Source organism: Populus euphratica, unplaced genomic scaffold (genome assembly GCF_000495115.2).
Source record: "Populus euphratica unplaced genomic scaffold, PopEup_1.0 scaffold78.1, whole genome shotgun sequence".
NCBI classification, from domain to species: domain Eukaryota; kingdom Viridiplantae; phylum Streptophyta; class Magnoliopsida; order Malpighiales; family Salicaceae; genus Populus; species Populus euphratica.
The window spans coordinates 1,129,197-1,146,002 of NW_011499867.1; the positions used below are offsets into that span (position 1 = coordinate 1,129,197).

Genomic DNA, 16,806 nt, shown 5'->3' on the forward strand with positions numbered 1-16,806 from the left:
TGTGGTTCGACCCCGGTCTTGCCGAGTTATTTATTACTTCGACACTCCTGCACTTGAGAGAAGACATCAATCTTTTCGTCGTGTCATGTATTATGCTTATAATCTTTATGGATGGTTTTGGCTTTCACTAAGGAGAAATAACAAACTACTAAAGTAACAGTTCTAATTTAAATGCTTTTAACCTAACTCTTTGTCTAACCCAAGTTTTATATTGAATAGTGTGGGAGCTACCTTAACGTGACTTAATTAAATTTATAGGTCCAAAGAGAAAATCAAATGGGAAAAAAAAGGAAACAATACAGGTTAACAAGGATTAACTTGCAAAACCTATGATATAGGTCATGAATTCCACTTAGTTCAATTAATTTTTATTTTGTTTTATAATAAAATAGAAATAAAAGCCAATTTAAAATTAACCAAATATCAAAGGATAACATTGAACATGAAATTCCAAAACTAAATAATAAAATTAAAAAAATTAAAAAAGAACTCGTAGGCACAAAGCCTAGGTGGCCTAAATGTACAGGCCTGAGCCAATCCTATATGATTGGCCTAAGTATTTTTTTTTCTTGCTTTGGGTTTGCCCTTTTTTTATTAAAAATTATGGCATGTCTCCTGTTATGACGGATGATGTATCGTCTGCTAGGCTACAACCTAAATTTTGGCCACCACTTGGGTTTTTAGGGTGAAAAAAATGTTTTTCAACTTATTTTCACTTAAAATCACCTATTAATCACCCTAAAAATCTCCTTGAACCACCTAATAACCTCAAAACCATTAAAAAAAAATTCAAATGAAAGAAAAATATTTAAATTGAGCCTTATCTCTTTTTCAAGGATGTTTAAAGACAAATAACCATCAACAAACTCTCTTCATTGAACAAAACTTGTTGATATAAAAAATAAGTTTCATTGTTGAAAAGTAGACAAATCAATAATTTTCTTTATCTTTGTCATTTTTTGATAAGTTTCTCTTTTCTCTCTAAACTAGGGACTAACAAAAATAAGTTTTTTTTTTACCAAAATTAAACTTATTGTACATTCATGGTTGATCATTTATTTTCTTTATATTTTACATTTTAGCCTTTTAACTTTTAATTTGGTAGTTTTACCATAATTACAAACCTAATTTCATCTAATTAGGATTGATAAGGATGTAATTGCAAGACCAAATAATTTTAAAGAATAAAAGAAAAAAGAGTGAAGCACCATAGTTTTTTCATTTCCTTTAGATGTATAACTAACTATGGACCCATGCTATGATGTAGGTATGATTTTTTTCCATAAAAAAATGATACCCAAGTGCTAAGATTGAAAATGAAACGAACGATATAGCTCAATTTTCAGCCAATTAAATATGAAAATATAAAAATAAATGGAAAAAAACACCTAAAAAATCTATTTGAGTTAACTTGTTAGTATGACAAACTTGTAACCCTAATATTTAGGACCAAACTAACCCAGGTTGTCTTGCTAAACCCATTATTCAGTTCATAAGACCGAAATAATCTAATAAAAAAATAATAAAAATCACAAAGTCTAATTAAAAAAATCAAAGTTAACTCACGTTAACATTTCAAGCAAGTGACCTATATCTTTAGATTGGAAGCATCCTATCTGAAAAAAATCATGAAAATTAATTTTCATTCAATCAAATACTTAAATTATAATAATGAGAATCAAAATTGAAATAAAAAACAATTTTTTCTTTAATTGAAGGGTGAAATTGAAAAAAAAAACAATTTAACAATAGGACAAAAAAATCAAAAGAACAAGGATCAAAATTAAAATAAAAAATACAAATAAATTTTTTTATTGAAAGGTGAGATTGATAAGAAAAAAAAATTTAACAAAAGACCCAAAAAAAAGAGGACCCAATAAAACTTTTACAAAAGGGTCAAGAACAAAAATTAAAAATCAAAATAATAAGAACTAAAATTTAAATATGATTAGCACTTAAAAGTGTATTTTTATCAAGATTTTATATTATCATGTTGTACTTAAAGTATCATTAAATTCTCTAACTTAAGCATGTTTTATAATAATAAGTCTGATAATATAAAATAGCTTTAATTTACAGTAAATGCTCATTTTAAATGCAGATATATCTTACAATTCAAATAATTGATTGATGTGATTAAGTATTGAAAGTGAAAGGACAAAGAAAAGGTTGAGCTTAGAAAAGAGATACTGATTCAATTTAAACTGGAACATTGTTTAATCATTAGGTCATATCTGGAGTTGTAGATCTTGAATTTTAGTTTGGTTTATATGGGTAGAAAGCTAAGATATAGGCCTAAAATATTCATGAGAGTCCAAGACTCTATTCTGCCATTTGAAAGTTCAAATCTTAGCATCAAAATAGAAGTTTGAATCTATCGTATATCCTAGATACTATTCAGTATTCAGCCCATATCTCGAGTTCTAGAAGTCCAAATGCACCAAATTTTTTTTTTTTGGAAAGCTGAGATAATTTTCCAGAACTTTTATGGGACTATCTGTTCAAATTCTAATATTATCAATGACGTGTTGTTCAGAAAAGAATATAAGGATTGTCACAAAGTCAAAAGATGGTCGTCCACTTAACAATTAGTCATTAAATCAATAGTTTTGAATTTTAACCTATAAAAAAAGACATTTGTCATGCATTTAGGCATCTTGATTTTCAGATCAAGATTATTTACTTGCTTTCTTTCCTTGTATTTTGTAATGTTCAGGTCTTATTTTATGTTATATTAATCTCTTATTTATTCTTTTCATTTTCTTTACTATACTCATATAATCATGCCCTCCTCTTGTTTATTTATGTTTTTTTTCTTTTATTATGTTTAGCTAAGTTTATTATGTTAAGATGAAAAGGTTTTACTAATGCTGTTAGGATAAGTATAATATAACCTCAATATGGACTTAAATAATTATATCATAAACAATGTGCTATTAACATGTCTTATATTTTTATCTTATTAATTCTTAATGCCTTACTTGTTAAATGGTTAATCTAAATTTATGTTATATAACACTTGGTACAATAAATATTTGGCAATTTCATAGCCAATCGTATAGTATAACCTACATCTATACTATGAAAGAAACTTGATTTATTGTTAACATAAGTTAGTATCATGAATTTCTAACAATATTTAAAAATTTAGTGTTACTTAAATAAGATAATTAATATGATCATATTAATAATTTATAATGAGTTATTAATGATAAATCATCTAATTGAAACCTCCTTTGTGTGTGGTTTTTAGTTGAATAATAGAAAGAATTTATATTATACTTATTTGAAATACCATTATTGAATCCTCTAACTTTGACAACTGTTTTTATCTTTGTTTAATCTTCACATTAATCTTACATCTCAGTGTCCTCTTTAACTCATCAACATCAGCATCATTATTATTATTTATAATTTATATAGTTAACCTCCATATGGTTCGGCCCCGATCTTGCTGTGTTATTTATTACTTCGACACTCTTATACTTAAAAGAAGATATTAATCTTTTGGTCATGTTAAAATACCAATAACAAAAAGGATTGAGTTGTACTTTTCAATAGAGAAGAGAAAAAAAAAGTTCTATTAGTGACAAACCACCCTCCCACCATTTATACGTGTTGCGCTAACAGGAAAAGAACTTAATGATACTCTCAAAAATGATGGAAGGGCATTTTTTGCCATTAAGAGGCGACTCACATGCTTGCACTTGCATCACACATGCTAACATGTTTTTTTTAATTTAAATAATATTTAATCTATGCAAAAATTATCAAATTGCCTTTTATAAAACTAGTAATAAGAAAAAAAAATCATTGTAAAAATACCTAAGGATCCTTATAAACATGTTTTAACTAATTTTTTTTTCAATAACAAAATTATCATTTTATTATACTTTAAGAAATAAAAAGAAATAAATATCCATGTTTATTGGTTTTAAAATTTTTGACTTGAAAGATAATTAGATTATTTTACTATATTTAAAAATTAAAAAAAAAACATATACCCTTGATCTGTTCCTTAATAACCAATGAAAAAAAATCAAATTACCTTCAATACTAAAGCATTTGATTTCCTTCTAAGAAAAAAACGTCGTTATAATTTTTCCAGTGAATAATAAGAAATGATATATACCTACAACATTTTTCCATACTTTTGTTAATTGATAATACCAGCTCAAATGGTCGTATCTTTATCCTTGATTTGACCTTGTGTGTGTAAATTCTTTTAGAGGATCATTACTATCAGTGTCCAAACCAGGTTCATTCCTTATTAATTAGGGTTTGTTATGAAATACTCATGAATCAGATGGCTTTAATATGAATATCATGTATTTGATGGAATAAAAGAAATGGGTTTAGCATCTAGAAATGCAGTACAAACTCTACTTTTAAAAAAATTAATTTTTTTATTAAAAATTAAGTTTTTTATGTTTTGAATTATTTTGATCCATTAATTTAAAAATTAATTTTTAAAAAATAAAAAAATATTATTTTAATATATTTCAATATAAAAAATAATTATAACTACAACTTTACTCTCAAGATATCTAACCATTAAAAAAAGAAAAAGATTGGTAATTTATTTGGATAAACATCATCTGTTCTAAACTCAAATGCCCTCTGTTTCATTTTATAATAATAATAATAATAATTTGTGTGTAGACTAGAAAAAGAATGACTCTAAAATAAGTAATAAAAAACTGAAAATAATTTATATTCTTTTAAACACAAGTAATAAATTTAATCACATGCTCAAACTGAATAAAAAAATTAATCAAAATCCTAACATATCGTACCATAGTAAAAAAGAGAGCTTAAATATTTTATAATTATTATAAAAAAATATTATAAATTATTATAAAAATTATTTTTTTTTCTTTTTATTAAAGCGTGCTACAAGTTCATAGTATTGCATCATACATGGTATCTAATTTTTTTTATATATATACTGATGACCGTTACAATGTATATATCTAACCTCATTCTTAAATAATTTTTCATTTTGTTTATTGAATAATTTTTTTAATTTTATTTTTCAGTATTTATAATCACACGGTCTAGAGCCTGTTGATTTGTTTGGATTCACAATATTTATAGTGCCAAGGTTCACCTGCTACATAGTATTTGTCATGCCAAAAAATGTTATGTCATTAAATTAATGTTTAATTTTGCAATGTATTAATTGATTTATTGATTGAAAAAAAATGAAAAACTAGGCCAAATCTGAAGAAACAAAGAGACAACCATGGCCCCTTTTTTATTGTTCTCTGCATGGAAAACTGCAGTTTAGTTCTTAAAGTTTTTACTTTTTTATTTTTGATCCCTGCTTTTTTAAGGTTATACATTTCTATCATAAACTTTATTTATTTTATATTTTAGCCTCTAAAATCTAGGAGGAGAGAGAGAATCGTGGGAAAATTAGAAATAAAAAAAATAGTTAGTCAGCCACTAAAAAAATCAATTTCAATTGCAATGGATTTTTATTAATAAAAAAAGTATTGCCGGGATGTTTTTAGTTTTTATCTAACTGAAGAGCTAGGTCAACGTTAAATATAAATAATTTTATTTTCTTTCATTTTTTTCAACTGATTTAATAGGGCTTTTAAGTTAGTAATTGGTTTATGAAGATTATTAAGGTATTTATTATGTATTTTTAGATAAAATAGGTTTTTAATTTAAAAAAACAAAAATCATACTTTCTAGCAACATTTATAGTTTAAAATCCAAATTAGCAAACGAAACCTCTTGGCTAGTTTTTATATTAAAAAAATATAAAAATAGATAACTTGTTATTCACATTTAAACATAAAAAAATAAATTAAAAAGACCATTGTATCGCCTCTCTTTACAAACCTATCCATGACAAGCCTTTCTTATGACTTTTTTTTAAGGTTATTTTCTTCTTTTTTTTTAGATTTTGATTGAAAAAACACTATAAATAAAATATTTAACATGATATTTAAATTATTATTTAAATTTTTCATAATTCTTAAATAATATTATAGGGTTTTATAGGAATGTTAATAATTTTTTATTTATTATATACCTAATATGCAAAAAAAAAGCTCACTTATATTAAAAACATAAAATTTATGTTTCTTTTTTTAGAAGATTTCTTACAATATTTTATCATATTAATTGTTAATTTTTGCCTTTAATAACATATAAATATTGGGACATTATTTTAATATTTTTTTCATTGAAACTTGCTTTTAAGTTTTTATTTTGAAAAAAAATGCTTTTGATTAAAAAAATAAAGAGATACTTTAATAAAACAATGAAGTTTAGATTGAACAAGTATGTTTTTTTTATTTGTTTTGAATGATTAAAATTTTTTTAAACCTCTATTTGAATTGTCACTGTCTTTTATTCATAAAACATAATGTTAACAATAAATTATGTCATTTTGCTAAGAATATTAGGGGTTTTACAATGATATTATCATCGACTGTTTTGTGGATAATTATATATTAGCATGGTAAAAAAAAATTAAAAAAAAATTCATTAATATTAAATAAGAATGAAATATCTATTTTCTTAATTTTTTATATATTTTCTGAAATTTTTTGTTCTCGTATTTGTTTTTCACATGGGCTTGTAAAAATAATTGACTCATGATTTTTTTTTAATTCTTTAATAATAATTGTATGCTTAACAAACCATACTTAAAAAAAAAATGACATGTTTGCATCAAAATAAATAAATAATTGGATAAAAAAATAAGTTTTTGGTTAAAAATTTACTTTTTTCCTTTAATTGAAATTGTTATAGTTTCTTCCCCTTATTATTGTTGCATTCTATTTAATGAATTATGATGATAATAAAAAAATTATTTTCTTGTCAAAATAAGAAAAATATATATGAATTTGAAAAGATAATTTTAATAGAAAAAATATATTTTTACTTCATGTAGTTATTTAGTGGCTTTCTTATACATATCTATTTTTATTATTATATAATTAAATAAAGGAGTAGATTTTGAAAAAAATAAAGCTATTAAACCTAATCTTCCAAATCAATTTAAAATGTTATTATTTCAATATTTTTTGTAAAAACATTAAATCGATGTTGTTTTGATTTTTTTTAAATGAAATCAAGCTTTGAATAAGATTAATAATATTGCAGAAAAAACATCATATTAACCCATTAAGTTAAGTGGAGTTTAATAACATTAAAAAAAATCCCCCTCACTAATAGTCTAAAATAGTAAAATAATTAGTAGGTTAGTAAAACATAACATATATCTTCTCAAATTAAAAGGAAAAGAGAGAAGAGAGAGAGAGAGAAAGAGAAATTTTAATAACAATACCAATGATATTAGTTATTCTTAAATGGATCTTAGTTATTCTTAAATGGATCTGCACCGCTAATGTTTCACATCTAGCTTCCTACCGCTAAGATAATAGTTGTTTTGATTTTGGAGTAGGACACATAAGTAGTTCAAAAATAAGAGAGCCTTATTATTTTTTAGCAGTTCATGCGATGCACTTCGGTTTTTGTTAGTATGGATTGATCTAGCATGTGGGTACTTACACACACTTCTAAAAAAAATTCAAATGAAGTATATATCATGTCGAAACCGATAACAGGTTTTGACGGGTATAACAATTAGAAAAAAAATTTAAATAGATGTGTTTTGAAAATGACAAAATTATTTCAAGGGATTATAATAGAAATTAGTAATGTTACCATAAAACTATAGTAAGTCCATAAATTAAACAAATGATGAAAAGAAAAAATAAATATATTTTGGAATAAGAAAATGGTCTTGAGAACTTAGTAAAATAACTGATATAGTTCAAATAATGATTGAATAAAAAAAATAAATTTTGACATAAAATCACATACTAACCATATTTATGCTATTTAGTATAACTCTTAATTCGATTTTTGGACTGAAATGAAAGTTTATGAAAAGTCTCTTAACACATTAATCTACTACAAGTTAAAACTTTAGGATAATGAAAGTTTGAAAGGACATACGAGAATATCAATAGTTGAACCAAAAAAACCAAAAATAATATATAGATTCATTAATGATATTTTCATAAATAAGTTAGAAAACTAGAAATTTAACTTCTTCTTCCCTTTTAAATTGTCGGCTAGTGTTAAATAAAATTATAAGAAAAAAAAATTAAGAGTTCCTTCACTAAAAACCTAGAGAGAAACCAAGATTTAAGACAAGAGAATTAATGAAATGAATATTGAACACACCTAACTTAAATATTAAGAGAAAAATCAAATGAGGGAAATGGAGTAGAGAAAGGAAACTCACGACATTAAAAGGAAAAAAATAGGAGAAGAAAAACTTTGATTGGTTAATATTTGGAGTTTATATCATTATCGAATAAGGTGTTATAAACTCAATTATACAAGTTCCAGTAAAGATTAACAAAATTTATGTAAAATTTTTAAATTTTGAATTAGAATTTTTAAGATATTAAAGTGGAAAAGAGTGAAATTGTAAAAATATGATATCTTTTTTGGAATGTGATAGGATATAAATAGAATATAATTAAAGAAGAAAATTAGGTGTTTATGATGAAAGTAGGGTTGACCATTCAAGAGAGGGAATATGAGAACCTTTGGAATCAAAGTAAATATTTGTTAATTATATATATTTAGTATGTGTTGTTATATTGATGATGATTGAAATGAATTTAATTATGTTGTTTAATTATAATTGAATTTTCCATGTAATTTAGAAAAGATTGCGAGAAATTGATGAAATAAATAATTTATGGTTATGTTTTAATTTGTTAAAATAAATAATTTATGGTTAGTTACGAGGATGATAGAGGATGATAGGTTAAATAATTCTTATTATAATATAGGTGAATTTTTGAATTTTATATTAAAAACTTATAATTTTCAACATTTTATATCTTAATTAATTTATTTATATACTTATATTATTTCACCTCTACTAAAATTGGATCTTAGTTTTGTTCTTTTTATTAGTGATTATTTTTAGTGTTATTAAATTTATTAAATTAAGATTGTTTTATAGTATTGATATTGTCATTATCAAAATTTTGACGTGTTTTCAATTTTTTTTTTTTAATTTTTTTTTTTTTTTTATTTTTTGTACATCATTTTATAAATTTAGAGACTCGTATATAATATATGAGTAATCTTGTGAGTAGTAGATAATCTGCCATTCTTTTAGTGATGCTAATTTTCTAAATATTTTATAAAATATATTAAAAAAAAACTATGTTAAAGTAAGAAATATTCTTGGACTTTTAGTGAGTGACAGCAAATCATCACAAAAGATATCTTTGCCCTCGTGTACTTGCAACTTTATACACACACATACTTCACTTGAAAGTTTCATATTATCCTACCGAGTAGTCTATTTTTGTCCTTATAATTTATCAATGTTTAACTTCCACCCTCGTAGTATAAGATTACTTAATGTTACCTCTATAATTTTTTTAAGAAAATTAAAATCTTTAATTTATTAAAAAATAAGTAAATAGCTAACAAAATGCTAATTTTTTCATATTTTTATTTTAGTCACTCCCTTCCCTATAAAACCCACATAAAATATTGTAACAGAACACTAAAAAATCTGAAATACATGGTTCAAATGCTAATATTGAAAAGTTAGGTTAGTTAACAAATTAGGGACCAGGGTAGAACTTCTTGGAAATTATGAGGGTAACATTGAGAAATTCAGAACTATAAATTGATGAAGCTACAGAGGAAACATGAAGACCGCATCCTGCCCTTTCTTACGTCATCTCGTCGGTAAAAACTAAAAACCATACCTTTCTTTCCTTGCCCTGTTTCTGATGAACCAAACCCACCCCACAAAGTCACTACGCACAACACCACACGAAGGCACAATCTCTCTCTCCCGTTTTTTTATTTTATATATATATGTTTTCTTCACTTCTCTACCCATATCCTCCCAGATCTTCTTGTTCTACCTTTTCGTACCTTTTCCTTTTTGTTTTATCTCCAATCTCAAAAGGGCTGTCTTCTTTCTTTTTTTCCTATAATATAATTCTGGGTTCCTAGTTTTTCTTGTATTGTCATATTCTTACCAGATCAATTCTGTTTCTTGAAAAAAGTTGTTTTCGCCTCAAATTTGATTTTTTTTGTTTTTGTTTTTATTATTATCATGGAGCAAGAATCCCAAAAGAGAAAGCTAGAAGACAGCAGCAGTTACGAGGCACAAAACACACCAATTCTTTGTGTGAATAACTGTTGTTTTTTTGGAAGCCCCAACACTAATAATCTCTGCTCTAAATGTTACAAAGAATTCCTTCTAACCCAACAAGACACAACTACAACAACAATTGATGTTCCAGTTCATGTTGCCGAGAACAGTGCAGCAGCAGCAGCAGAAGTTGAAGGGCAACAAGGAGGAGGTGAAGAGGAGAAGCGGCCGGTGGTGGTGGCAAACAGGTGCAACTTCTGCAGGAAAAAAGTGGGCTTGACAGGGTTCAAGTGCCGTTGTGGACACACTTTCTGTTCGCAGCACAGATATTCGGACAAGCATAACTGTGTGTTCGATTACAGGAGTGCTGGACAGGATGCTATTGCTAAAGCCAATCCTGTTGTCAAGGCAGATAAGATTGATAAGATATGATCCACAATTAACTGTTAGTATGTACTTTCTATTTTCTTTCAAGATGATTTTATGCGTCATTCAAGGAGAATAATGTTCTCTCATTGGATATTTATTTGTTTGTTCGTGTCTATATGTACAGTTTGGTTGCTTTGCTTATTCCGTGTTTAACAATTTGGGGTTTAATTATTCTATTGTGAATTAGTGTATTTCTATAGCAGTTTGGTTGCCATTATTTTGTCATGTTGCTTAATCATTTTTCTCTCTTGTAGTTTAGTCGCATAAATGACACAATTTTAGATTAAATTTAGCCAGTAGTTATCACTAATCTGTTTTTGAGACTGGTGTCTCGAAGGAATTTTTATCTGGGCCATTAGTAATCTTTGCTGTAGTTAGATATCTATCTCTAGTATGGAGGGGAAGAAACCATTGGAGTTTGCTTTGCTATAATGTGTAGACCTTCTGGTGGGATGGATTAAAAATGCAGGTTCATTGGATGCATGCAGTTGAATACCAGAGTTTTTCTATCAGTTCTAGGAAAGCAGCAGCACGAGGGTATAGAAATTAGGAATTTATAGCTGCAAGCCATAAGTCGTTTGTTGGTCTTGGTTTTGGCCTTTGTTTCTAGTTGTTTCCTAATATAGTTGCTGTAAGAATTGGTTCTCTACTTGTTTTCTGTACATATTATCATGACTTTGTACAGTTTTGCAGCAGGGAAGGTTCTGGTAAAGTAAGACTAGGATGAACTTAGCCCATACCTCCCATATGCTTACTGAAGCTTTATGCTGTGTTCTGTAATAGAGAATAGATTATACATTGCTATGTCCACGGTACCTGAAATTATTGCCTATTCTTCCATATTTTTTATGCACTAAATTGCTTTGGTGCTACTACTTCGCTGTGCTGTCATATTCTTCCTATTATGGGATGCTAAATGGAAAAACTTGATTCTTGGAGAAGCAATTAAGCTATGAATTGGGATTGGCAGATCAGCCCATTTTGGTATTGGATGCTGTTATTCTGGCTTTGTCCAATGCTGTTGTGATTATGGGGAGTGGGAATTTACTTGTGTTGGCTACCGATGGAGATGGGTACTTAAGATAATATGAGCTGTTTTTGTGTTTGTATGCAAGTTGGACTTTTGACTAGTAGGATTATCTAAGCAGAGGACACCTTCAATGGCGGCTACCTTGTTTCTATATGATAGTACTAGCACGGTTTACTCTGCAAGTCCTTTTCTTTTTAACTTTTGGATCTCTTCTAGTTAATTTCACGAATTTGTTTCCTAGGTTGATTCTCTTCTTGTTTATGATTGGTGGTATTAGTTTCATAGTCTATGCTGTTGATAGTTTGAAGTATGCCAAGGATGATTACAAATGTAGATTCATCTGGACAATGTGTTTTTGGGGTATTGAATCTTGGATTACCATCCAAAAATGTATGGAAATGCTTTGCAGCAGACCTTAAATTTATCAGAATTTCCTTAGGTATTTCATGTCGTACCTTTTGCTTCTCATTTGACTTGGAATTATGGCTCCATGCCGCCATCAATCCCCTAGTAGTTTACTGCCTCAGATTGTATTCTGGAACGAAATTTGACAGAATCTTCGAAAAAAGAAATGAACTTCCAGAAATGGATAGAAAGAATAAATGAAATCGGATTTGGAATATGGAATCTGGAATGTTGGGGTCTGTCATACTATTTGGAAACCATGTCCTTTCAAGAACAGTTGCATCCACGTTACACTTTAGATACCCAACTAGAGGTTTCTCCTCTTTGTGCAAAGGAGTCTGACGAGATCCTGAAGACAAGGGAGTGGTCTGTGCAGTTTCCATCTCTGTCGAAAATCCAGACCAGCCTTAACCACTCAATGCTCTGCTAAAGCCCCATTATTCCGTATTCTATTGTTCCTTTGGTTCCAGATGGACCACGAGGTTACACCCACCTTCGGTATCCAATCCTCATCAAGCAAATGAAATTGAGTGAAGAACCACAGTTGGAAATTCACAGTTGGTCATATTAAAAGTGTGTTTGGTGGTAGCTATAAATTCACAGTTGGTCATATTAAAAGTGTATTTGGTGGTAGTTATTGCTTTTCAAATCATTTTTCATGTTAAAATATATGTTAATGATTTTTTTATTTTTTTAAAATTATTTTTAACATTAATATATTAAAACGATTCAAAAGGATACAAAATGTATAAATTATATTAAATTTTAATAGAAAAAAAAATTAAATTTTTTGAAAATTAGGTTGAATCATGTTTCCGAATAAAAAAAAAAATTAAATTTTTTAAAAATTAAGTTGAATCGTGTTTCCAAACAGTTTCTAAAAGCCAGACCCAACTACTGCCAACAGAAACATGTTCATCAAATCAGTTCCCCTATGAAGGAGTCGAAATTGTGTAGGGATGCAATCCTGGCAAGCTCTCCACGAAAAAGAATGTTTGATCTTTGGGGGTACCTTGAGATTTTATAATCTTCTTCATTCAGCCTCACCAAAATCTGGAATAACAACCTCTATAGCCACAGAGTGTTCAGATTTTGAGTTATAGAAGCCATTTTTACTATAGTGCCAAATCAACTCCTCCTTTATTTATGCGAATCTTTTAATACCAAAGCCATCTCATTAGATAAAAAATTGGAAAAAAAAAGTTAGGTAGCCATCTCATTAGATAAAAAATTGGAAAAAAAAAGTTAGGTAGCCATCTCATTAGATAAAAAATTGGAAAAAAAAAGTTAGGTTTGATAGAATCTTAACCCAAAAGTAATTTTGTATTTAAGAACTAAATATATTGGAAAAGGAGTTAGATTTAGAGATAACCTTATATCTAAAAACCCTAAGTATATGAATGAATATGTTAGTGTATGCAAAAGTAATTTTGTATTTAAGAACTAAACATATTGGAAAAGGAGTTAGATTTAGAAATAACCTTGTATCTAAAAACTCTAAGTATATGAATGAATATGTTAGTATACGATCTTTGTTTCTGTAAAAAAAATATTGTTTTGCCACAAACAAACAAAATGAAAACTCATGTTTATTCTTCAACTTGTTGCCATATTTTGCAGTTAAAAAACATAATATAGTTTCATCTAACGAACATTAATGGAACCCAACTAACATTAATGGATCCTTTTTAAGTTGCAAGCTAATGAGTTTAAACTAGTAATTAACTGAAATAAGTTCAGTAATGAAATAAACTCATTAACAATATGTAATGGGCCAAAACAAATTCAAATAAAAAATAATTATTAATAAATAAATAAATAAATAAAATAGGATAAGAAAAACAAAGTCTTCATATTAAAATTCCTGTATGTAGCCCGAATCTCCAACTTTCGCTCATTCTTGGTATATTTTCAATTTTAACTTCAAACACATCGTTTTCTTTCTTCTAGATGAATTATTGAGCTTACCATATATGGTTGAAAACTTTGTGATGTCTAGTTGCCAGCTTAATTTGAATCGCAACAATATTCCACTTGTAACTCCATATATATCCCAAACAGTACACAAATGTCTATTGTAGCAGATTTGATAAGATTTATCTAGTAACTTTAAACTTCTGAAACAATATGTTTCCAAACTTCATTTAACCTAAAAATTTATCGAAATATACTTTCATGTATCTAGTATCTCATTGTAAAAGTTTATCTTAATTTGATATATATTTTGAGAGACATGTTTGATCTCGCAAAACTGGTTAAAAAATATTTTAAAGCCAAATTTGGACTTGACTTGATTTATATCATCCTCCTCTTATTTAAAAAGATTTGATCTCGAATTTGTATAATGAAAATATCTTATAAGGTCAGAAAATAAGTTCTAAGCTAAAGAATAACATTATCATTAAAACTAAGATGAACCTTGTTAGCAAAGGAGGTCTTCTTGATAGACAAACTCTTATTTTTCAACAATCTTCCTCTTTTTCAATTTCACTTGCTCCTCATATATGTGTTTAGGTGTCAAAGATACAAAAGTTATAGGTCTTCCATTCATTTTAAAGGAATACATATTTTTCACTCTATCATGCATAACTCTCATAACATACTATCATGGTCTATCAAGTAATAATTGACTAGTTTACATTGGTACAACATAACATCACATAACACCTCATCATAATATTTACCAATATAAAAAATAACCCAAACCTGCTTATTCATTTACACTTCACCACCATTATTAAACCACTGTAATTTACAAACTATGGGTTGTTTGGTAGTGTACAAGTTCAACTTTCTCATCAATTTAATACTAGCTACACTAGTGCAACTATCACAATTTATAATTAAGCAACATATCTTATAATGAACATGACGTATCATGTGGAATATGTTCTCTATCTGACCTTCTGAATCATTCACCTTGGTATGCATATTCAGTGCTCTTCTCACCACAAGTATCTCTTCCTTAACCGGATACACCATAAATATCATCAACATCCTTCAATGGTAACATCTTCTCCTATTCATTCTCCTAATCGGTCTCAACCTTATTATTAACTTTGATAGTCATCACTTTTTTGTTTGGACACTGTGAAGTAATATGACCAAAACTCAAACAATAAAAGAATTTAATGTTACAGTTACGAGAAGTAAGAGTAACGTTGTTACTTTTAACAATGGTCGATGAGTCTTTCTTCTCATTAAGGTGTTTACCTTTTCCCTCCTTATTCTATTGTGATGGACCATCCCTTATTATTAGTCTTCTAATTAAGTTTTTAAGGTTTCGAAGGGCCTAATAGTTGCCTTTGCTGAATGGGTACCCTTTCATTTAAGTTATTTCTTCACCTTCACAACCATATACACAATCTTCTCCAATTCCATATAATAATGCAATTCCACGATATGAGTTATATCATAATTAAGGCCATTAATGAATCTAGCTATAGTAGCCTTTTATATCTTCCTCAACATTTGCTCAAATCATAACAAGTTTCATCTTTTTAAAGTTCTTATCAACAATCTTTGTACCTTAACTCAAATTCTGCAACCTTTGATACAATTCTTTATAATAGTGGCTAGGCACAAATCCTTTCATCATAATGGATTTCATCTTATCACAAGTATCGACTTGCCTCTCATAATTTCTCCCACGGTTTGTCATTAATTGATTCTACCACATAATGGCATAGTAAAAAAAATTAGTCACAGCAAGCTTGAATTTCTTAGGTTTCGAATAATTATAACACTAAAAAATCCATTCTACTTTCTTCTTCTATTTTAAATAATTCTTTTTATCATTCTTTCTCTAAAAGTTGATGTTTTCATCTTAATTGTATCCAAATCTCCACCTAACTCAATATTATGGTCCCGATACCTATAATTACCCCTGTAACCAAATTTATCACCATATCTTTTCCCTATAAACTGAAAATGTTACTGATGTCCAAAATGTTCCTTGTTTCTCATTGACATATCTTCAAAATCAATATCACTCATGTATGTATTATCATTCATAAACTCATTCGTATTAGTGTTAACTCGCATAACAACTCTCATAACATTAAATTCTCTTTGTTCAGGCCTAATTTGAACCCCACCATGATCATTAAAATGTTGCCTCTCCAACCTATTCAACTTATCTCTAAATTTATTGGTCATTTGATCCATCAACTAATTCATAATGTGTAATTGAGTTACAATTTCATTATCTCCTCTTTGTGGTACTATGTTGTTGTTTACCTCCAACATTTTTTAATATGAGAATTGGTTAGTTTGAAAAATATATATATTCCTCACCCGCTCCTTCATATTTTTACACTCCTATCGTGTTTCACTCAAATATAGGCTTTTCACTTGAATATATTCACCACGTCTTTTTCTTTTTGTCTTACCTTTTTTTAACTTTTATGAAATTGAAATTAACAACAAATATAATAGCCTTATCAACATATTCAAATATGTGTATATAACTCAACAAGAAAGAAAAGTATAAAAATAAGCAAAGACAAAACTACAATTATAATTTAATGAATAACAACCAAATTTATATGAAAAATAGACGTTTTTGAAGACGCAAAAGAAAAAATATGCAAAGTGTTTGTAAACAAAAATTTAAATGACATCTAAATATATCAATTATGATGCTATTATATTATCATAATTGAGAAATATTAGTAGCAAAACAAGTTTGACTTATTAATATGAATTAGACTTGTTACGCTAATTTTCAATCCTAAATTTTGTTACTATAGCAAACAAACTTCAAATGACCTCA

General features: G+C 27.5%; 1 protein-coding gene across 1 annotated transcript; it reads left to right on the forward strand.

Moving 5' to 3' along the window:
- The first annotated feature begins 9,720 nt into the window (after window positions 1-9,720).
- Window positions 9,721-11,401, forward strand: LOC105126411 (zinc finger A20 and AN1 domain-containing stress-associated protein 9-like). The gene has a single exon (XM_011027277.1). It carries the CDS (start codon window positions 10,130-10,132, stop codon window positions 10,598-10,600), a length of 471 nt encoding a protein of 156 aa, XP_011025579.1. The 5' UTR covers window positions 9,721-10,129; the 3' UTR covers window positions 10,601-11,401.
- The last annotated feature ends 5,405 nt before the right edge of the window (window positions 11,402-16,806 follow it).

Excerpts from the sequence above, each read along its gene's own strand:
- LOC105126411 (XM_011027277.1), top strand. The coding sequence starts at position 10,130 with ATGGAGCAAGAATCCCAAAAGAGAAAGCTAGAAGACAGCAGCAGTTAC.